Genomic DNA, 24629 nt, shown 5'->3' with positions numbered 1-24629 from the left:
ATCATTCCTGCACGTTATCTGTCCAGCCCTTTCAGAATTGTATACATTTCACCATCATTCTTCTAATGAGATCACCATCATTCTTCTATGTTGCAGTGAATGCCAGCCTAGTCGATCCAATCTTTCTTTATATGACAATCCTGCCATCCCAGGAATCAATCTTGTGAACCTTCTCTGCATTCTCTTTATGGAAAGTATATTCTTTCTTAGATATGGAGATCAAAAACTACACACAGTACTCCAGGTGTGGTCTCATCAAGGCTCTGTACAGCTGCAGTAAGACATCCTTGCTCCTGTACTCAAATCTTCTTGCAATAAAGGCCTAACTGTTTGCAGCACCTTAATGCTTGTTTTCAGTGACTGGTGTACAAAGACTGCCAGCTCTTTTTGTATATCAATACTCCCCAATCTATCACCATTTAAATACTCTGCCATTCTGTTTTTCTTAAAACATAGAATTTACAATGCAGAAGACCTTTGGCCCATCGAGTCTGCACCGGCCCTTGGAAAGAGCACCCTATTTATCCCACACATCCACCCTATCCAGTAACCCCACCTAACCTCTCTGGTCACTAAGGGCAATTTAGAATGGCCAATCCACCTAAGCTGCACATCTTTGGACTGTGGGAGGAAACCGGAGCACCCAGAGAAAACCCATGCAGACATGGGGGAGAATGTGCAGACTCCACACAAACAGTGACCCGAGCCATAAATCAAACCTGGGACCCTGACACTGTGAGGATAACCACTGTGCTACCGTGCCGCCCCAAAAACAGAAAACAAAAAAAGCAATTTGTTGATAAGATCCAAAGGGAAAGATTTTCCGGCATCATAACTTATGCCGTTGGGTGACAATTTGCGAGAGGCAGCTGCAACCGTGAACTCTTGCAGGGAGAACGGGGATTCCTTGAAATGTCATATAACTTCACATTTATCCACATTAAACTTCATCTGCCAGGTATTTTCCCACTCAACTTGTCTAATTAACTTTGAAGTCTCTTTAAATCACTCACAATCTCACCTCATCTTGTGTTGTCAGCAAGCTTGGAAATGTCACACTTGGTTCTCTAATCCAAATTAATACTTACATTAACACTTCAACAAAGTATTGTGAAAAGTCCCTAGTCGTCACATTCCGGCGCCTGTTCAGGTACACGGAGGGAGAATTCAGAATGTCCAAAATAGCACGTCTTTCGGGACTTGTCAGAACACCCGGAAGAAACCCACGCAGACACAGGGAGAACATGCTGACTCCACACAGACTATGACCCAACCAGGAATCATGAATAGCTGGGGCCTAAACACGTGGTACCTCACTAGTCACTGAGTGCCACTTGAAAAAGACCCATTTATCCTGTCTCTGTTTCGTGTCTGCTGACCAATTCACAATCCATGCCAATATATTACCCCCAATCCCATGTGTTTTCATATTGCACACTATCCTCTTATGTGGGATGCTATCGAAAACTTTCTGCAAGTCCAATTACACCACATCTACTGATTCTCCCTTATCTATTCTTCTAGTTATAGAATCATAGAATTTACAGTGCAGAAGGAAGCCATTTGGCCCATCAAGTATGCACCGGCCCTTAGAAAGAGCACCCTATCTCAGCCCCATCGACCTAACCTGCACATCTTTGGATTGTGGGAGGAAACCGGTGCACCCAGAGGAAACCCACGCAGACACGGGGAGAAAGTGCAAACTCCGCACAGACAGTGACCCAAGCCGGGACTCGAACCTGGGACCCTGGAGCTGTGAAGCAACTGTGCTAACCACTGTGCTGCCGTGCCTCCGTTACATCCTCAAAAATCTTTAGTAGGTTTATCGAACATAATTTCCCTTTCATAAACATTGTAAAATTTTCAGCATCTCTTAGTCTTTGTGGGGAAAAAAAATTTGTAAATAAAGTCAGGAGAGAAAGAGTGGCTGGCTGTTTGGGAATGTTATGCTAATATTCGGCCTCAGCTGGAGCATTGCATCCAATTCTAGGCAAGTTGCTGGTTTTCGATTTATAAATGGTTGGTATTGCTTTTGGAATAATCTTGGTTCTTTACAAAGGACAACCAAAAGATAACCAAAAAGGATAGGAACAAATTCATTATCTAATATATTATACTAAAGGAGTGTGGCAGCAATGGGAAACAGGAAAATGTTTGTGTGGCACTGGCAATAGTAATGGGTACAAGAGTGATTCTGTAGCATTAGGGGCTAGCAAATCAAACCTAAATTTTAAAACTGAAACAAATTAAATCTAAAGCTCAACAAACAAAAATTACTTAAAATACTAGAAAGGAATCAGTTGGAAGATTACTAAATTATTAAACTAATACTGTACTATCAACTGTCGCTTAGTTGGTTGTACCCGCATCGCTGAGTAACCAGGGGCGAAATTCTCCCCTACCTGGCGGGGCGGATGATCCCGGCATAGCGGAGTGGCGCCAACCACTCCAGCGTCGGGCCTCTCCAAAGGTGCGGAACTCTCCGCACCTTTAGGGCCTAATCGCACGCCGGAGTGGCTCCCGCTCCGCCGCCTGGCGTCGGGGCTGGCCGAAAGGCCTTCGCCGGTCGGCGTGAATCTGTGCATGCGCCGGTGCGTCAGCGGCCGTTGACGTCACCACTGGCACATGCGCAGTGGAGGGGGACTCTTCCGCCTCCGCCATGGTGGAGGCCGTGGCGGCGGCCGATGAAAAAGAACGCCCCCACGGCACAGGCCCGCCGGCCGATCGGTGGGCCCCGATCGTGGTCAGGCCACTGTGGGGGCACCCTCCCGGGGTCCGATCGCCCCCCCCCCCTTCCCCAAAAGCCCGCTCGCGCCGCCTGCTCCCGCCGGCACAGAAGTGGTTGAAACCAAGTCGGCGGGATTGGCCTGACAGGGGCGGGACTTCGGCCCATAGCAGTCCGGAGAATCGTCGGGGGGGGGGGTCCGCCGACCAGCGCGGCATGATTCCCGCTGATTCCCGGGTGACGGAGAATTCCGGCCACGGCGGGATTTATGTTGGCCCCGGGCAATTCCCCACCCCTGCGGGGGTTGGAGAATTCCGCCCCAGGTTCTAGGTTCAAATCCCGCTCTAGGGCTTGAGCCCAAAATTCAAGGCCCATATTCCAGTGCAGTACTGCAGGAGTGCTGCATTGTCAGAGGTGCCATCTTTCAGATGAGGCAATAACCTGGGGTCCCATCTGCCTGATCGGTGGGTGTAAAAGATCCCAAGGCACTATTTGAAGGGCAGAATGGGGAGTTATCCCTAGTGCCTGGGCAATATCTATCCCTCAATTACTGTAACAAAAACAGATCGTTGGTACTAGGATTTAAATTAATGAACTGGACTGTTTTGCTAGTAAGTCCTCGATGTACAAGAATTTTGTTCAACTCAAGATTTACAAAACCAAAATAATCTGATTGACTGCTGCCTAAAACACTGTACTGCAACATTCAACATCCTCCCCATCTCTGCTAGCTTCCCCAGACTGAAACTAGAACAGTACAATCTAAATATTAAGTGTAATTCCAGTGGTAATTGGATGCTAGATTGCATAAGTTAAACATACTGGAGGGATAAACTAAGGGGAGAGTCTGTACTTGTCCTTGTTTTCTCCTGATGCTCTTATGAATTAAATAGTTCCTATCAAAGACAGAAGATACCAATTTTTAAAGAACTATTGTAACGCCAAGTTTAAGCAAAGATTTTTTTTTAAATATCGTGCAACACCACGGGCTAGAAATGTACTTTCAATCAAATGAAAAAGTTTAACTTACTGATGGATTTTTCGGGAGACCAACTTCCTGGCCACAAAGTGAAAGTACATTCATTAATTTCTCTCTGGTCCTCCTCTAAAATAAAACACCCAAATGTAAGAAGATTCAAAACATGTTCTAAAAAGCTTATTCAACCAAACTAAAGTACCACATCATTTTGATCAGGTTACATTTTGAATATGAACAGGCCACTTTGTACTTTAATTTTTTTATACATATAATTCCACAGAAAATGGAAAGCCCGAGTCAGTGTCACCTCTTCTAAGAATAACATTTGTTGTCAGTAGTTCCATTGCATTGGTAATGCTGCACAACTATATCCATTCCTTTTTTTAATATAAATTTAGAGTACCCAATAATTTTTTTCCCAACATATGGGCAATTTAGCATGGCCAATCCACCTACCATGAACATCTTTGGATTGTGGGGGTGAAACCCACGCAGATATGAGGAGAATGTGCAAACTCCACACTGACAGTGACCCAGGGCTGGGATCGACCCTGGCTCCTTAGCACCATAGGCAGCAGGGCTAACTACTGTGCCACCGTGCCGCCCTAACTATATTGATTCCTAAAGGCTCCCTCAACGTCTAGTAATAAAATAACTTACTTATGTGGCGGAAACGTAGGGGAACAAGAACAACATTTTTGAATACTTAATTAAAAATTATGGCTCATCAGGTAATAAACAACAAATTCGTTGATGAAGCGTCTTTGGACATTTTTGTACGTTAAAGGTGCGATATGAATGCATATTTTTATTATAGTGTTTTTATGGTCCAACTAATTTTGGGCAACATATAAATATGTACTTTTTAGTTCTAACTAAGGCTAATAAGTTTTGGTGAATTTTGTGTGTTCGTCAAGACATGCAAGTGCTTGGAACCGATCTTATCAAATTCAGATATCCAGTGAAAGCATCAAATAACTCCTAGGTCAGTTACAGTGTAGTTAAATACAGAGTTATGCTCTCTTTTCCTATCTACATCACAAACACTGAAGGGCATTCTGACTACATCAGCATGACTTTCCATTTTCAACATCAGCTTTGAATAAGATGGTCAATTAGTGTTGAATTAGTGTCAAATTATTGCAGCCACGTTTTTGGTACACTGGGAAAAAACAATAATTGTATCCAGAAAAACAAATCTAATTTTTGAGGCACTGGATTGAAAAGGAATAATTTACCCAAAGGTATAATTTATTCAGATCAGCTGAGTTTGATTTGAGTAGAGTTCATTGTACCTGGGATAGCTGTGGTCTTTTCCAGCTGACGGGCACTAAGGCATTTGAGTTGGACCCTGAAGATGTCGAAGAAGTACTCCGGGTGACAGCAATCACTTTTGGTTTTCCATTTCGGCATGCAGCACTGTGCTGGTCACCATATTTCTGTCCTATAATTGGTGTCTGTAGAAAACAAAATGGCACTGAAATAAAATTGCACTAGATACTTACAAAAGTAGTTTTAGTGAGCTTTCTTTGATGTACATGGAGGCCAGTGGAATACAAGAGTAAAAGCATCTTCTAGATTTTTCAGTACTAACGCAAAAATGTGCTATAGCACTGTAATACAGAATCCCTACAGTACAGGAGGCGGCCATTTGGCCCATCAAGCTGGCATCGACCCTTTGAAAGACCACCCTACCTAGGCCCAAACCCCGATCTATTCCAGCAACCTCATCCTAATGGGTAATTTAATTTGGCCAATCCACCAAACCTGCACATCTGAGAGGGGAAACTGAAGCACCCGGAGGAAACTCATACAGACCCAGGGAGAATATGCAAACACCATACAGACAGTTACTTGAGGTCGGAATCAAACCCGGGTTCCTGGCGCTATGAGGCAGCAATGCTAACCAATGTGCCACCGTGCCGCAAAACAAAAAAAATGACTTAATTGGTCCTTGGTAGGACACTGGTAACCATTGACTAGGGGGATCACTATTAACAAATTTATCTTCAATAAACATAATTATTTTAAGACCCTTGAACACCAATTACATACCTCAGAGATGTCAAAATGGAAGTCTAGAGTCTTTCCAGGCAGTTCTTTTGAAGCATTGTTCCAGATTTTTGTGAAGGAAATTTCAGGAGATGTAGACAAATCCCCTCCATAATTTGATCTGTGTACTTCATCTGGCACAACAAGGCTGGCTGAACGAGATACCACTAATTTCAGAATATTAAGTGCTTCCTTCCAGTATGGACTCTAAATAAAACAAATAAACAATTATACTGCTGGACATAGAAAGCTTACTCGTACTACATAACCAGCCAATAGACAATTGCAGAATATGCTGAAATCATGGGCAGGATTCTTCGACCCCCACGCCAGGTCGGAGAATCGCCCGGGGGGGGGGGGGGGGGGGGGGGGGGGGGGGGGGCGTGAATCCTGCCCCCACCGGCCACTGAATTCTCCGGCACCGGAGATTCGGCGGGGGTGGGAATCGCGCCGTGCCAGATGGCGGCCGCTCACAGCGGCCCACCCCCCCGGCGATTCTCCAGTCTGTGATGGGCTGAACTCCCGCTAGTTCTTTGCCTGTCCCGCTGGTGTAAATTAGACTAGGTCCCTTACCGGCGGGACCTAGCGGTGCGGACGGGTTCCGGGGTCCTGGGCGATCTGGCCCCGGGGGGTGCCCCACGGTGGCCTGGCCCACGATCGGGGCCCATCGATCCGCGGGCGGGCATGTGCCGTGGGGGCACTCTTTTCCTACACGTCGGCCGTGTCAGCCTCCGCAATGGCCGACGGGTATGTGAACCCCCCCTGCGCATGCGCGGGGATGACGCCAGCAGCCGCTGATGCTCCCGCGCATGTGCGGACTTGCGAAAGCCGGCGGAGTCCATTAGGTCCCGGCTGGCGTGGCGCCAAAGGCCTTCCAAGCCAGCCGGCGGGGCGCAAACCACTCCAGCACCGGCCTAGCCCCTGAAGGTGCGGGCCGGCGCCGCAGTGGTTCACGCCACTCTGTCCCGCCGGGTAGGGGAGAATCCCGCCCCTGATTACAGCATATGATTGTGATGAGGCAAAATTGTCATCCTAGAAATGCAAGAGTGAGCTTTGTGACTTTCAGGTCCCAGTGAAGTTGAGAGAACTGATTCACATTGATGCAAATGCAAAATACTGTAAAATTAGGGATGGGCAATAACTGATCTTCTTGCCCATGACTCCCAATTCCCATGAACGAATAAAACACTGGCGGACTTTTTTTTTCTTTCTTTAAACAAAGCATTTTACCCTGTTCCGGGAGCGGAGTGGGTGAGGATGGAGGAAAGTTCCTGTACAGCGCTAGTCAAAACCGCGCTCCCATCCCCCCCTGTGAGTTTCAGCTCACAAGAGGGAACGACCTGAGGTACAGACAGATTTAAAACCACCTCCACAAGGAAACAACAATGTACCCCCAGATATCAGGACAGTCACTACTAGAAAGACAACTGAACGTGGGTGACCTAAGGAAGGCGAACTGTTTGGACATGTATGGACGACTGTTAGAAGAGGTACGCTCACCCCTGGATGAGACAAAGAAGTGGTGGGAGGAAGAACTACACAGGGAGATGTGGTGGGGACTCTGGATCAAAGCACTGCATAGGACAAACTTCACCTCCACATGCGCAAGGTTCAGCCTATCGCAACTAAAGGTGATGCACAGGGCGCCCCTAAAGCGAACACGAATGAGTGGATTATTTACCGGAGGTGGAGAAAAAATGCATACTGCGCCAGGGAGGCCCGGCCAACCACACACACATGTTCTGGGCGTGCTCCAGACTTGTCCGGTACTGGATTTCCTTCTTAGTGGCCATGTCCAGCATTGTGGGAGTGAGGGTGGAGCCATGCCCACTAGTGGCAATCTTTGGGATATCAGAGCAGCGAGCGCTCTTGACGGTGAGTGGGGGCTGACACCCTGCTTGGTTGGCAACCGGCAGCATCACCCAAGGCTGCAGACTGGCGGAATTTCATAGGCTGGAGAAGATAAGGCTCGCCATCTGTGGGTCGGAAGAAGGCTTTCACAGGATCTGGTAGCTGTTCACCAATTTGTTTCAAGACGTGTTGCAGCCAGCAACCAATAAAGTATAGAGGGGAGTGGGAGGGGACACAGAGCAAGTCACGGAACAAGGAAGAGAAAGAAAGGGTGGGGGTTGCGAAAACAAATGCACCCAAGAGGAACATGGTGGATAGGCAGGAGGAGAAAAACAGCGAGAGACCAGTTTGCTGGCAAATTAATGCCTGAACCAAACTGTACATAACCAACTGTAAGTGTGTGTTTTGGCCAAGTCTGGCAATGTAAAGTCCGTAAGAGAAGTATATTCGTCAAGGGGGGCTAGGTGTCGGTTGGAACTTCTTCTTTTGCTGATATATGTGTTGGGTTTATTTGGATTTATGAATTTGTGACAAAAATGAAAATAACAATAAAAATATTTTTAAAAAACTGATGGGAGGTACTATCTGTGAGTAGTTTTCCCTCTGATTCTCTCACCCCACTCTAGGAAAAAACATGGATGTGTGAGGAGAGATAAAGTTAAAAATCAGCTTCTGAGGAATCATGGACATGAAGTTGTTCTGATCACTTCATGAACTATTCCCATGTTCCAAAATGATAAGCCATTTCACCCCCCCCCCCCCCCCCCAACCCCATATCATGCTTTTTAAAATCAAATATTCTTCCATGTGCGGATTCTTAATATGTTCTTGATACCACAACAATGAGCCAAAGTCAATGTGTCAACAGTATGGTCAAAAGCTAAAACTAGCATGACCTTCTCTTTTCTAAATAATAGATTGCTTTTCGAAACTGGTGATTTTCTATTTTATTTTGATGAATAAGTACAACCCAAACAAACAAAACACAACTGCAACTGATTAAATTATTCCAAGATCAGATCAAAATAAAACTGCACAGTTGATTCTATTTCTTTAACTAATAAAAATGTTGTAAGATGTAACTTCCCCATCTTATGCCCCAGCTCAAGCAACAAAGTTTGTTTTCTGCAGGCGTATTTCTGTCTTCAGTGAAATACATTCCGCAAAATGTGCTAGGTTCCCTTCAATGTGTGCATGACGCACTGTAAATTGAAATATCAAAATTTGCTTCTGTACTCTGCCCACTCTACCCCATCCAATTTATTATTCCCTCTCGCAACCGCACTCAACTGACAATCGAAATTCCATCAAAATGCTTTCAGAGTTACATGACCATGGAGGATAACAGCAAGTCCAAATATAGTGACCATAAAAATTAAAGCAATCAATGAAACAGTTAGTAAATTGACAAGCTTCTCTAGATAACAACTTAATGACTAAAGTGCCTTGCTATTAAGATAACTGTCACAAACATCCGATTTTCATCCAATTACAGGTTCTTTTAATAACATTTCATATACCTGCTACATATATTTTTCTAAAGATCTATTCAAATGAAAAGATAAAAATGCACAAGGTGAAAAAATGTTTTGGGACAAGTAACATGCTTCAGAAAAAAAGCTAGAATGTTTTTATTTGTCCTGTCAGGCTCAAAGGGGACTCTTTAAAAGCAAATCAAAGCAACAAATAAAATCCCCTTTAAGGTATACATTTTAACATTAAATCATAGGCCAATCAGCCCGTCTTGCCCATGCCAACCCAAGGACAGCACTTTCTAATCCCACCTTTCTGCATCTGGTCCATAGCCCTGTACCTTAGAGCACTTAAGTTGTAGGTCCAGGTACTTTTTAAAAAAAGAGTTCAGGGTCTCTGCCTTCAACATCAACTCGGGCAGCGAATTCCAGACTCCCTCTACCGTCTACGTAAAGAAGTTCTTCCTCATGGCCCCTCTTATCTTCAATCTATGTCCCCTGTTCTCGAATTCTCCACCAAGGGAAACAATTTTATCTGTCCACTCCACCTCTTCCTCTCATAATTTTGTACATTCAAATGGGTGTTGTTTTACACGGTTCCCCTACTGCCATTAATGCTGAACTGAAATCATCCTGAGGAAACACATCTCGATTGTGAAAAAGCACTGTACATAAAAAGGAGTTGTCCTGATTTGTTTTCCTGATATTTTAATCCACTGTGATTTAGATGCTCATAAAGTGGAATTATGAAATTATATGGTGCAGATGAATTTGAAATGCAAGAAATTGTGTCTCAATTTTTGAGATTTCTTTTAACTACAAGATGGCATAAAAGGCAAATTATCCAATGTATGAGCTAAAACTAAAAAAATCTACATAAAATTATGTGATAAAGCGCACATTTGTTCGGAGTTGGTTTATAAAAAAGGCATCATGACTGAAAATGAAGTTGAATGTGCGCCTGTTTTCTCAAACTGTTTTTTCCTGACCATGACCATAAACCCCAAATGAAGCATAGATGAAGATTCAAATTGTAATTTAAATGTTCTCGAAATACCTACAATTTTATACAGTTTCTCCACAATGGTAACTAATTCACTTTGAGGTACAGTGAAGTGTACACATTTAAGACTCTGCCTCACTTCCATTCTGATCGCTCTGTCCTCAGCCTCCAACACCGTCCTCCGCTCAACGTTAGCTTGAAGAATAGCAACTCATCTTTTGATGAGGTGCTTTGCAGCTTTATGGATTCAACACTGGGTTCAACAATATCAGATCATTTCTATTTCCAAATTTTCACTTTTAACTATATAGATTGTTTGGTTTGGTTTTTGTCCAACATAATCAAATGCTTAATTGTTGCAAGATTCCTGCAGGTATCAATTCAACCTATAAGGTGGGCTTGAGTAACGACCTCTAGATACAAATTGAAAGTTGCTGTCCTTCTGGTTTAAACTATGAATTTGTGTGAAAAAGATGCATAGATATTTTAATGGTAAAATGTCTGCACGAATAAAAATATTAATTTTTCAAATACTTCAGCAGTTATATGCTTTTTCCTTACTTTAATAATTATAAAGCAAGAACTTGAACAATTATACTTTGTTCCAGTTATATTGCACCTAACAAAATAAATAACGTGAACACAAAATTGTTTCTTATGACTCACCTGCACATATTTCCCAATGATCTTCATGATCTCCAAATTGAACTGTTTGACTGGAGCTCCAGACAGATCAATATGACTCAGAAGGCTATAGATAATTTGTAGTAATGACTGCTGCATACTAGTTAGGCCCTTTTCTAATAGCTGTGGAGAAAAATTGCACAGAGAGGTAGTACCTTTATAGCCATTTTAGTATCTCGTCATGTATTAAAATAATAATGGTAGCATTTTGAAAAATAGATTTTAATTAATTGCCATCAGCATTGCTGCAAGCAAAGCCGATGTCATAAAGTTGTGGCTTGCTAAATTCTCCCTTCATGCATGCTGTTTCTAAAGTTTTCATCTCCAATAGCTTTTCTCACAGAACAAATTTCCCTCAGAGTACATCATAGCTATACGTATGTGGATTTGCAGAAACTTGGTTCATGGCACCCCATTCATTGGCTGGTAGTGGTGTGCAACTGTAGATGTAACCGTGTGTCACAGAATGGTGGTAACCGAATAGAACCAAATAATATGCAAGGCATGCATAGCAAATTTACCATATTCCAGACATCCCTTATTTTAAAATTACAATACTTCAGTACACCAAATTGGGGTTGCATAAAGATAAGTAGATTGAATTGGAAGAAACAAGCCTTTCACTTGCCCATAAAGGGGATATAAACGCAGTGATTTGTGCATTGTGGTGGAAGTTGCATACACCACGAGTACGTGATCTGAGGGAAGGTGATAAATTTAGAATGACATCATTAGGAAAAGGTTGGGATTGTGTTGCATGTTAAATAATTGATAAAAATACAAAATGGGATGAAGGATTGAGGTCTGGGAATGGAACTAGTCAATAAATTGAAGAGGAGTGATATAATGGATTCTTTAATGGATTCATCAAAAATGGAATAAATAACTTAGTTCTTGACCAATACCAGCAGACAGATAATTTAAGAAAAAAATTAAATATAGTATTTCTTCCGTGCTTCTACTTAATCATCCTCTACAGACTATCATATTAATTAGGTAGACAAAAGATTAGAAAAATTACCTCAGCTAAGTAAGTGACCAGGTTAAAGGTGATGTCTGAGAATGCATCGTGGAGGTATCGGCAAACCACATTAATCCAATTTGCACTGTCTCGTGAGTAACTGTGTGTGCTATACAGGCTCATCATGTGAGCCAGGTTGGAGAGTGTGGCTGTCTTTTCTTCTGCACAGACCTAGGATGAAAATAAAACATTATTCAACTACAAAAACACAATAGATGCAGGTATTAACTTATTCTATCGCCTGGCAACTTGGTTACCTAAATACAATACCATGTTTATTTCAGCTTAGTTTCTTTTGCAGTAGCAACATGACAAGATCATGCTTCAAAAATCCGGTTGTAACATTTCTGCTATAATCCTAGGATACTTGACTTCCGTATGGGTTCCGAAAATTTGTAGGAAAATAAAGTTAGGTTTAATTTCAACTCAAGAATGACAGAACATACTTCAACACCACTCCATTAATAACTTTAAGCATTCATTTCCTGCCCCACCGGTGTAACCTGGTTGCAGTCTGTACGATCTACAGCAACCCACCAAGAATCTTGCATCAGCAACTTGCAAACCTGTAACCACTAATGTCTAGAAAATAAAGAACAATTGGTGCATGGAAACACCACTGTCTGCAAGCTTCCCTTCAAATCACGCACTACTCTGACTTGACAATATATAGCCGTTCTTTCATCATTGGGTCAAAGTCCTGGCTCACCACCATCGTCTCAAGGGCAATTAGGGATGGGCAATAAGTGCTGGCCTTACCATTGTTGTTCAATTCCCATGAACAAATAAAAACAACTTCCCATGTGAGTCGTTAGATATCGAAATTGCTCCACTATATTAAAAATCCAGCAATCGGTCCAACCAGTATCGTAAAAAAAAGAATTGCAGATTATTGAACATTTGAAGGGAAATTTGCATTCTTTTTTTGTAATTTAGTCTTAGTTTGAAATTGGAGTCATAGCGGTTTGCAGCACTGAAAATGCCCTTCGGCACATCTCATCTGCGCCGGTCAAAAACAACGTAAGTATTCTAATCCCATTTTCCAGCACTTGGCCCATAGCCTTGTATGCCTTGACATCTGAAGTGCACATCTAAATACTTCTTAAATGTCATGAGGGTTTCTCTGCCTCCATTACCCTTTCAGGCAGTGAGTTTCAGACTCTCACCACCCTCTGGGTGAAAAGGTTTTCCTCACATCCATTCCAAACCGCCTGCTCCTTATGTTAAATCGATGCCTCCTTGTCATTGATACCTCCACCAAGGGGAAAAGTTTCTTCTTGTTTACTCTATCCATACTCATCATGATTTTATACATCTGAACCATGTACCCCCTCAGCTCCAAGGAAAACAATCCCAGTATATCCAATATCTCGTCATAACCAAAACTCTCCTGCCCAGGCAACATCCCGGTAAATCTCCTCTGCACCCTTTCCAGTGCTATCACATCCCTCCTATAATTTAGATTCCAGACTACACACAATAATCTAGTTATGGCCTAACCAATGTATTATACAGTTCCAGTATAACCTCTCTGCCCTATGCCTCGGTTAATAAAGGCAAGTATACCATATGCCTTCTTAACCACTATATCCACCTGCCCTTCTACCTGAAGAGACCGGTGTACACTAAGGTCCCTCTGATCCTTAATGCTTCGCTGAGTTCCATCATTCATTATGTATTCCTTACCTTGTTTGTCCTGCCCAAGTACATTACCTCGCTCTTATCTTGATTGAATTCCATTTGCCACTGATCACCCCATCTGACCAGCCCGTTTCTATCCTCCTGTAATCTAAGGCTATCCCCTCTTGACTATTTACCACCAATTTTCGTACCATCTGCGAATTTACTGATCAACCCTTCTACATTCATGTCTAAATCATTTATATAATCCACAAACAGCAAGGGCCGCAACATTAATCCCAGGACCCCAATGGACACAGACTTTCAATCAGCAAAACGCCCCTCAACCATCACCCTCTGATTCTTGCCACTCAGCCAATTCTGGATCTAGATTGCCAAATTCCCTTGAAACGCAAGGGCTCTTACCTTTGCTAATCGTTTCTCATGTGGGACCTTATTGAACGCCTTGCTGAACTCCAGATTATGTTAAATGCACTGCCCTCTTCTACACACCTGGTCACTTCTTCGAAAAATTCAATCAAGTTGATCAGACTTGATCTCCCCTTAACAAAACCATGCTGTTGTTGATTAATCCCTGCAGGTATAATTCTGTCGCTAACCTGAAAAAAAACCCCTTATCCCCACTAGCTGTTTCTTGCCCATCAGCCAATTCTTTATCCATGCCAATATAATATCTCCAACAGCATGGGCGCTTATCTTATGACTGAATCTTTTGTGAGGTACCTTGTCGAATATCTTCTAGAAGTCCAAACACAACACATCTACTCGCTCCATCCTGTCTTATCCTGTTTTGATACACTGTGCCCGTAGAATTGTTTACACACACACACACACACATTCTACTTGTCACATCCAATTACTTATTAAATATCTGGGACTGTGTTTGAAAGAATAAATAATTTATATTTAATATTCCACTATTTGTGCACTTGTTCAGAACTGTGTACACATACCTTTGCTATTCTATCAGCAGTTTCCTTGCAGAAATGGGTAGGGTTATCAAAATGTTGAATTAAATGAGGTAGCAGGCACAGAATATTTAATGGGAATCCTGAAAAATAAAGACATGTCTAGTCAAGTACAGATCACATCATAAGGATTTTTGTATGGTTACCTAGTAAATCAGGAACAAATAAATGCCCATGAATTAGATCCCATATACGTTAATACTGCACTAATAAAAATTGCTCATAAAAAAAACTCCTCATTATTAATCAAACTGATATTTAAATTGCTACCTGCCTGATAAAATAGCACATGTGCAATTTTCATTTATATCGTGCATTTATGAGCTGTTAAGTCAATGAAGCTAGAAGATTCTTCCACATAATCTAATTACTGTATTTTTTTTGATAATTATTGAAATTACTATTAATTTTAGCCAATGTACAGTGAATCAAATACATATAAATCAATACAAATACTTACAAGTTAAATTACTCTCTTTCAGTATTATAAACTGTAATATTTTGGATAGAGATCTAAGTTGACCATTCAAGTGAACTAGATCTTTGGATTTGTTCAGCAAATTAAAATTACTCTGATTTAACAAAGCTGAATGCAGGCATGAACTAAAGAAACTTAAATGAGACGCACTGAGTTTTAGAATTGTTTTTGCAAATGTTCAACACAGAAAACGTTTCAAGATTATTTTTAAGTTGATCAGGCAGCAAAGTGTTGTGTACAGATATATGTAGTTCACTGGACTAGTAATCCAGAGACCCAGTATAATGCCGGATCCGTGAACCCGTGTTCGAATCCCACCATGACAGATGGTGAAATTTGAATTCAACAAGAACCTGGAATTAAGAGTCTAATGCTGATCATTGTCGAATAAACCCATCTGGTTCACTAATGTCCTTAAGGACAGGACATTACCTGGTCTGAACTACTTGCGACACCAGATCCATGGCAAAGTGGTTGACCCTTAACTGCCCTCTGAAATGACCTAGCAAGCCACTTAGTTCAAGGGCAATTTGGGATGGGCAACAATGATCTGATGGTAACCTCAAATCTGCATCCTACCTGCCCAGATAGCCCTTGTTAACCAAGGTATCTCCTCATTTTGCCTCACCATCTTAAATGGGAACCTTGGGCGAAATTCTCCGACCCCCTGCAGGGTCGGAGAATCGCCTGGGGCCGCCGAAAATTCCGCCCCCGCCGTGGCAGAGATTCTCCGCCACCCAGGAAGTGGCGGGGGCGGGAATCACGCCACTCCGATCGGCGAGGCCCCTGCGGCGATTCTCCGGCCCGCGATGGGCCGAAGTCCCGCCGCTGGGAGGCCTCTCCTGCCGCCGAGGTTTGAACCACCTCTGGTGTCGGCGGGATCGGCGGCGCGACCGGGCCCCCGGGATCCTGGGGGGGGGGGGGGGGGGGGGGATCGGACCCAGGGTGCCCCCACGGTGGTCAGGCCCGCGATCGGGGCCCCCCGATCAGGGAATGAGCCAGTGCCCTGGGGGGCACTCTTTCTCCTCCGCCGCCGCCACGGCCTCCACCATGGCGGAAGCGGAAGAGAAACCCACAGCGCCCATGGTGACATCAGCAGCAGCTGACGTCACCGCCGGCGCATGCGCGAACCGGCGAAAGCCTTTCGGCCAGCCCCGCTGACGGGCCTGAAAGGCTGCTGGCGCCAGTTTTTGCGCCAGTCGGCATGGTGCCAACCGCTCCGGCGCGGGGCTAGCCCCCAAAGGTGCGGAGAATACCGCACCTTTGGGGAGGCCCGACCCCGGAGTGGTTGGCGCCACTCCCCTACGCCAGGACCCCCCGTCCCGCCGGGTAGGGGAGAATCCCGCCCCTTATTTGTAAACAGTGACTCAGAGTTTTCAATTCTCCACACCCTGTCCACATTCACCCTACTCTAGTCTTATGTCTCTTGCTCAAGTCTCTTACTCTTCTAAACTCTAGCAGATAGAAGTCTATACAAGCCTAGCCTCTCCAATCTTTCCTCAAAAGACAACTCATCCATTCCTGGTTTGGTAAACCTTGTCTGAACTGCTCCCAACAAATTTACAAAGGAGCTACCTGGCAGTATCAGAGAAATCTGCAGCTCGTTATCTCCAAAGAGCTACTAACAACACCTTGTGGGCTGCAAATTCAAAGGCCAACTGCATTTCACAACCCAGGCTGACCAAGCAGAGTCTACTGTCTGTTAGGATAAAGAACCCCACAACATTCCTTTCAATTCTTAATGTTGAGACATTTGACCATCTCAGGGACCATAAAAATACACATTCTTATCAAAGATACTGAAGAGCTGGGAGTCATGTGGTATAGACCTCTGGTTTCTAGAACTATTGCTTGGTGGAACAGCAAAAGCAGTGCTGCTTACCATCCTAAAAGAAGCCTCACCGAAAAGGAGCTCTGCCCAAGTTGGACATTTGACCCCATATACACAGCTTCTACTGGAAATCCTGTGCCATGGCCTAGAAGACTGAATCATCTCTGTATGTCGATCTCATCATGTGATGCCAACAGCACCAGAAAAGCAATTTAATCAGCATTGGTTTTCAGCTCACAGACTTCCATAAAGGACTACCTCATTGGACTTTGATTCTGAACTGTGGATCCCACATGCAGCATTATTTGTTTTCTTTGTGGTCTTTGTTACGTAAATATTTATTTTCTCTATCCCTCTTTTTCTGTATGAATGAAGGAGGCAATATGGTCCTCCGGCATTTTGAATGGGTACAAAAAAACCTAACTTTTGAGTTCAACCTATCTCAGGTTTGCTACAGGGTGGTGTGGGTTGGAGGAGGGAAGATTTCGGACATATACCGGGTAATGCAGGAGGTAGACGAGGTCTCGGTGGAGGAACTGAAGGGTAAATGGGAAGAGGAGCTGGGTGAGGAGATTGAGGAAGGGACGTGGGCGGATGCCCTGGAGAGAGTGAATTCCTCCTCTTCCTGTGCGAGGCTTAGCCTCATACAGTTCAAGGTGCTGCATAGGGCCCACATGACTGGGACGAGGATGAGTAGGTTTATCGGGGGCGAAGACAGGTGTGCTAGGTGCTCGGGGAGCCCAGCGAACCACGCCCATATGTTTTGGGCGTGCCCGGCGCTGGGAGAGTTTTGGAAGGGGGTAGCAAAGACGGTGTCGAGGGTGGTGGGATCCAGGGTCAAGCCAGGCTGGGGACTCGCAATTTTTGGGGTTGCAGTGGAGCCGGGAGTGCAGGAGGCGAAAGAGGCCGGTGTCCTGGCCTTTGTGTCCCTAGTAGCCCGGGGCAGAGGATTCTTCTTCAGTGGAAGGATGCGAGGCCCCCAAGCGTGGGGCATCTTCTGGCATTTTCTCTATCTTTTCAAAAACATACCAAATTTAGTTTTAAGCAATAGTCACATGTAGCAAGGCATTGCACATTCCAATAGTCCTCAGTGCAAACCTAAAATTCTACTTTATCACTTTGGTGTTCTAAAATAATTCTATTCCATTCTTCCTCATTGTTGATTTGCTAAATACTGGAAACAACCTTTCACCCATTTACCTTCTCAAACTCTTCTAAAATTTTGAAAATCTTTATTAAATGTCCTCTAAACATTTGGTTCTTTGGATAAGGTACCACAATCATTTCTGGCCTTTCATCATAATCTCTCATTTGTGGCAAAATCCTAGTGAATCCGCACTGTGCGTTTTCCACAGCTCTAATTCACGTTCTATAATGTGCTTTTCAAAACTGAGGGCAATATATTCCAATGTGGTTTAATCAATGTTTCATAACAATTCAACATCATTTTTAAAAAAAATGTTGAATGTACTTGTGTGTAAAACCAGAATACCATATTCTTCTTTTGGTCTTCTCTAACTCTGGTCTCGGTTCCCAGCATCTGCAACATTAGGTCTCTTTCAAAACAATAGTGGTCAGTAATGAAGTAGATACACATAGGTCTTAAAGCAGGTAAATTGGATGCGCTACAATGTAATTGCTTACATTTCTATGGTGAAATAACTATAAGTGCAATGGGCTAATTGATGTATGGTTTTAAAACCAGTACATTCTGGGATATCTTCTAGCTCACCATAAAGGAAACTTTCATATGTAGGCATGCACCTCACAAGCTTACCCTCATGCATTTTTTGTGCTGGATATAGGGCAAGCAAAACTCCCTTTATTGCGGAGTGGGGAAGGACAATGTTTACTCCTGATTGCTTATCACGGAATAAACATCACATTGCCAGAAATATCTTTCAGGGTAAACTCCAAATGGTTTAATGGTTTTATTTTCTTCCCCCTTTATGAGCAGTGTTGCATTTCTCAAGCCTGGCAAAAAAGCAACACAGTACTTGACTCTCAATTTACAACATTAAGCCGACACTTTTTATGAGCTTTTTACATTTACGTCTGCATTCTTTTCTGACCCACCAAAATACCTGTAAATACAGTTGAACTGTGTGAACTAAAGAAAAAAACAATCACAAAGTTGCTCTCCATACATCCAGCAGGTTAATTGCTTTGCCAACAGGACACCTCAAAGTCACAGTTATTACAGATAAAGCATCTGCATCTTTCTTGTACTGCCAATCATGCAGATATTGATGAAATAATCAATTCAATGTTGTCCTGATAGAGATTTGTCTACAAGTAACTGATATAAACTGAGGTAAGATTGATTTCCTTTGTAGTTAATACCTAAACTCAAGTATTTGCCTCATGCAGGCAGCAGAAATCTCTGAGAAAGTAGTCAACATAAGCTAGTTTAAACTTGGCATCTCCAGTTAGTTTTATAATCTTCCTGTGTACAGGTTATCCAACTAAAGAAAGGAAAATGGAACAGGACCAGTAACCTGACCTCTTTACAATTGAAATGAAATGACGTGACCTACAGATGTGGTAACTTGCAAAGGATGGAACCCTATTTCAATTACAGTCATTAGGGCCTAGGTGACTTCAAGATCGTTTCAGATTTCCAGCTTTGGCAGCTTCATTTGCTTTGGTTTCTATCAGACTTAAACTTGACTGTTTTGACAAAATAGCTCATCAATCCATTTGCAAACCTCGTCTGACTTGTTTAAACTAGTGATCAAGTCCCTGGGGTTTTCTCTCAATGGGCAATTGTATTGATATTCTTCTGCTGTAGCCTTGACCCACTTGCAAACTTTGTGTAGGCTTTTTCATAGCAATATTTTTGCAGTTTGTTGGCTACTTCAAACTCAACTCCTCATTCTACTTGAATTTCACCAGTGAATTTGGCCAACATGTATTCAATTTCTGAATTTATGTTAAGTAGTTTAGAAAAAGTAAGCAATCTCTGGAACTCACCACAAAATATATTTGCCCAGACCAAAACCATCGAGTTTCACAGTACAGGAGGTCATTCGGTCCATCACACCCATTTTATTTCTTTAATGTGCTAACATCCAATTCCCAATTGCCTACACTTTCAGTGTTTTCTTTATCAAATACTTATACTTAACATTTCTCTTTTATAAGTTTTTGTAAATTTTGTGCTATTCAGCATTTATGGTAAGGCATTCTATGTCCTTATAGTTACACAATCAATAAGATTGAGGACCTTATTTTCTTTGTACAGCTATTATCAGCATGTCCACACATGTCTAAGATTTGAGCATCTGGATATATTGGGAGCTATTAGTTTTTGGAACTGGCCAAGTGGAAAACAATTTTTTCCAGTCTGCAGTTTCCATGTTCTTAGTTGCTACAGCGTTGGTTTGAATCTAGGCTTTGTAGGAGATAAAGGAGAAAGTTTTCTACAGCTTTCTTCACCATTCCAAAATTCTGACTTAAATATAGAAAGAATGCGTTAGAAATAATTACCGGTAAAGTAAGAGTGATATGTGTAAAAATATTTGAAGACAAAAATAAAAAACATACCTGCCACCTGAGCTGGATCCACCAGAGTGTGTCTAGAGATGGAAATTAGTTTGCTCAGCAAATGGACAGTCATCTCCTGAGTGGAAGCTGAGGTAAAGCCCTTAAGGAATAACTGCTGGAGGCCAGGAAAACTGTTCCACTTCAATTTGCTTTGCACTTTTTCAATCTTCTCCCGACTCTCTGCCTTATCCAGAGGCAACTGTGTGAGCAGTTTGTTAAGCAGTTTTAGTGCCAAAAGGTACTCATATTCATAGTCTGACTCTAGTAGAGCCGTAGCTATCCAGAAAATGGTGGCCATCAAGCTACTTGGGTCAGTAGTTGGTTGCTGGTCAGGCATTTCTCCCTCTCTAAGAGAGGATAGGCTTCGAGTCCTTGCTAGGTTACCATAGTTCATCCTCCCATCCAAAATATCCAGTGTATTACTTCGACGTCTGTCACACCGTCTGTCTCCCAGTAGACTGGCTCGCAAAGAATTACTTCTCGCATGACAACTATGGTGAGTTAGGAAACCACTGGTACTGAGTGGGCTTGTGCTTAGGTTTAATTGTCCAGTGCTTTTCCTGTTAGCTGCCAACTTAGTGCCCATTAAGGGATCAGTTAAATGTGTTCTGTAATACGATGGAGACAAATACAGAAGATCATTTACATGTTTAAATCACGTGCAAATTTTAATAATAGTCTGTGTAAATACAAGTAATGTAGATTATAACTTGCATTCTGTGCATTAATTCTTTTTCTTTAAAGCTCTTGTCCTCAGTTTTAAATCCTTACATTGGTGGTTTCACCCAAGTTTAATAATTCGCTCCACAATTGTATATTGCAGCCAGCCTACATCCTCCACTCTGAATTATTGTTTCAGGTCTATCATTCAGGGCCACTTTCAAAATCATTTCCAAATGACTTCAGCACTCCAACAAAGTCCCGAAAGACGTGCTTGTTAGGTGATTGGACATTCTGAATTCTCCCTCTGTGTACCCGAACAGGCGCTAGAGTGTGGCGACTAGGGGATTTTCACAGTAACTTCATTGCAGTGTTAATGTAAGCCTACTTGTGGCACTAATAAAGATTACTATTATTGCTATCCCCCCATTAAAGATCTCTATGACCATGCTTAGTTTCTTTGTCCTGATCTTTAACTTCTCCTTTCCCCTTAACGTGCTTGGACATGGTCTTCTGGCACAGTATAAATATAAATTTATGTTGCTGATAAATATGGAATTGAATGTTAGGTATCATATATATCTTTCTTGTTTTAGGCTTGTTTAAATTATTTTCCCCCTTGTACAATTCCTTCAGGCTAGCAACTAATGAAGCTGAGGGTCAGTGACCTACATCCAGGCCTTCACCCATGCTGCTGCCCTGAACCAGTTAGTGGGAGCCAAGTCACTATGTGTGGAATAATTCTTCCTTCTTCCACTCAGCATTGCATTTGAAACAATATGGTGATCAGAAGGTAAATTGTGTGGGAGGATTGGATTCCTTTTTAATCACGCTACAGGCAATTGTATTCAAAATTGGTATCCCATCTTAGTTCCTCTTTCCTGGTGAGGCAATTGCATATCAACCTTTACTTGGATTACCAAAGTATGCTAACAGGAGATAATATTTGGAATTTTGAACTACAATTGAATATTTAAAAAAATAAATAGAACTTATCTTTTTAGACAGGCAAGTTCAAGTTATTAAAAAAACATAGTTCTGTTAGGTAATTCAAAAGTATACACATAGGTTGCAATATTCTGTTCAGCCCAGAGAGGTTTCCTGCATCTTAAAGACTCATATTATTCCATCTCTTGCACTCTATTGAACCGTGTGCTTGAAAACAACCAACTCAAGTTTTCAAACTTGTAGCTTTTAAGAGTATTAGTATCATTTAAGAGAGATGAATGTAACTTCTGGATTCAGACAAGCTGCATAACCAGGTTACCTAATGATATGTGCTGGAGAATGCTTTGAAGCAAATATCCACAGCTTTTAGTTACATGTATTTAAATATTTTTAAAAAATGTATACTTGGGTTAAAATATATAAACTTTAAAGACGGACATAAAATGAACTAGATGTACAGTCAATTGTCAAATTATCAAAGAACATGCAACGTCAAGGGTACTTACTGAGAAAGTGCAGAAAGCAGATCATACTGCTTCATAGTGTCTGCTAATGTGTCAATGGCAGACTCAAGAGTGAGCAGCAGTTCTATAACAAAACCCTGTTAACAGAAACATTAACATGAAATCTTACAGTTCTAAGAATACAAATCCAGAAGTGTGCAAGTTGAACAATTTTTTGTTAAGAGGCTAGATGACTAGATCAATGTGAAGAAATGTTTTGTTCTTAAATGAACTTTTCAGAAAGGTCACTGTATTGAGGTCAGGAACAGGAACTGCCCATTCCAAATGAGTTAAGGTCAATTGTACAGAAGGCACGGTGGCACAGTGGTTAGCATTGCTGTCTCACAGCCCCATGGACCCGGGTTCAATTCCGGACTTGGATGATTGTGTGAAGTTGCACTTTCTCCAGTGTCTGCGAGAGTTTCTTTCGGGTGCTCTGGTTTCTGGCCACAGTCCAAAGGTGTGCAGGTTAGGTAGATTGGCCACGCTAAATCACCCCTTAGCATGCAAAGATGTGCAGGTTAGGTGGATTGGCCATGATCAACGGGCACGATTACAGGGATAGGGCAGGGGAGTGGGTGTAGGTAGAGTGCTCTTTCGGCAAGTCGGTGTAAACTCGATTGGCTGAATGCCCTTTCTGTACTGTAGGGATTCTCTATTACAGTACTACCTCAAACACAACTCTAGCTAAAATAAGCTAACTCGACATACAGAGAAAAACTGGGTTCCTCTGGCATGAAAGACTTGATGCAAAATACAGCAGAGACTTCAAATTAACACCAAATGTATTGCTACAATAGATTGACTTTGTTGATATAAATGATTTTTTAACTATGTATTTAATGTGAAACTGTATTGATATAGTAATGTAAATGAGTCATCTCCAATTAACATTTTCACTAACCAACAGTCAGGTAATTATATAATTGTGGTATCTGGTTCAAATTTTTTTAACATGGTGAATACAATTGCGAATTGAGATGCAAGGCGGTTGGTTAGCTCAATTGGCTGGGTGGTTGGTTTACCCGCCTTCTCAACCTTGCCCCTCGCCCGAGTTGTGGTGACCCTCAGGTTAAACCACCACCTGTCAGCTCTCCAAGGGGAAACTGTGGCAACATTTACATTTTATTGAGGCACAGACATAAATTAAAAATAATAATCATTTTCCATAATTGACACACAGAATTATTTTGTTACTTTAATTACAAGTTTACTCATTTACCTGAGCCTCTTCCCCTGCATCTCCAACTGTTTCAACAAGTCTCGACAGTACATCAGAGAGTGTAGTTACAGTCAGTGGCTGTTTTAGGGCTCTGAAGATCTGGAATGATCTTCCAGCATAATGTCTGTTAGAACACGAAAGTGCTGTCTGCAAGGCCACTTCACTGAGAAGCTGCTCCAGCTGAAAACCTAGTTTAATGAGTACCAGAAAAAAATAGATTAAAATTTAAAGGGTTCAGATTGCAAAAATATATTTAAGAATTTGCACTAAGAGTGTGCATTCTGATTACCTGATCTTGACTGCTTGAATATGGAAATTACATGTTTTAAAAACACAGTTAATTGTTCAGCAGTTTTAATGTTTGGATTCTTAGGAGAGACATCTTCATGGTTCCATAGTGGCCCTCGTTTTCTTTCAGAAGTGAAGATAAATAAATATTTATAAGCATTAAAATATAAACAGTTCTAATTTTTCATTATGCTCTAAGATAAATAACTGTGGTGGCCTGAAATTTCCTGTGGGACCGTATTCAGGAAATTACCCTCAAAATTACATCCATTTGATATCAAAAATGTCCTGTGAATCTATGACTATGCTGAGGTCAATGTGGTTTGAACAAAGTTTGAACCCAACCCGACAGGGGAGGGGGGGGGGGATCCCTATAAAACTGAGGGTTCCCCCCGCCCTCAGTGTAAGAATGTAAGGCAGGTCATAGAAAGTTCTCTGTCCTAAAACTTTTTCAAGAATTCACTTAAATTGCTCAGTAGCGAGTCCACATTGTACCAAAAGTTTGTTCCTCACAATTGGATCAGCTATCACTGTCATGAAGGTGACCTGCTATTTTGTGGAGAGTAACATGCAGGGCCTCCTGCATGAGATAGAACCATTACCTAACTCACAAGCATACCCCAACCATCATGTATGGATAGGAGGTGGACATGGAAGGATGCAACAGACGCACTCAGTACCACATCCCCATTCCCTGGGGCAATGGCATAATGCCAAAATGTTTCAATTATCTAATAAATGCAGGGAACACAAGATA

General features: G+C 42.3%; 1 protein-coding gene across 19 annotated transcripts in view; it reads right to left on the bottom strand.

Annotated features, from left to right (window-relative positions):
* Nucleotides 1-24629, bottom strand: part of fryl (furry homolog, like) — a 553990-nt gene that overhangs the window by 97985 nt on the left and 431376 nt on the right. For all 19 annotated transcript variants that reach the window (XR_005459993.1, XM_038791218.1, XM_038791221.1 and 16 more), the window contains 10 exons: nt 23874-23995; nt 23585-23772; nt 22366-22460; nt 20252-20859; nt 14382-14479; nt 11788-11958; nt 10749-10889; nt 5760-5963; nt 5000-5161; nt 3756-3830 (listed from right to left, as the gene is read on the bottom strand). Coding sequence is in view for 18 of the 19 variants with exons in the window: in XM_038791218.1 (XP_038647146.1) it covers nt 3756-3830; nt 5000-5161; nt 5760-5963; nt 10749-10889; nt 11788-11958; nt 14382-14479; nt 20252-20859; nt 22366-22460; nt 23585-23772; nt 23874-23995 (1864 nt within the window). In the remaining variant the exon portion in view is untranslated. The remainder of the gene's footprint in view (nt 1-3755; nt 3831-4999; nt 5162-5759; nt 5964-10748; nt 10890-11787; nt 11959-14381; nt 14480-20251; nt 20860-22365; nt 22461-23584; nt 23773-23873; nt 23996-24629) is intronic.

Source organism: Scyliorhinus canicula, chromosome 3 (assembly GCF_902713615.1).
Source record: "Scyliorhinus canicula chromosome 3, sScyCan1.1, whole genome shotgun sequence".
NCBI classification, from domain to species: Eukaryota; Metazoa; Chordata; class Chondrichthyes; order Carcharhiniformes; family Scyliorhinidae; genus Scyliorhinus; species Scyliorhinus canicula.
This window is presented reverse-complemented; position numbering and strand designations above follow the sequence as displayed.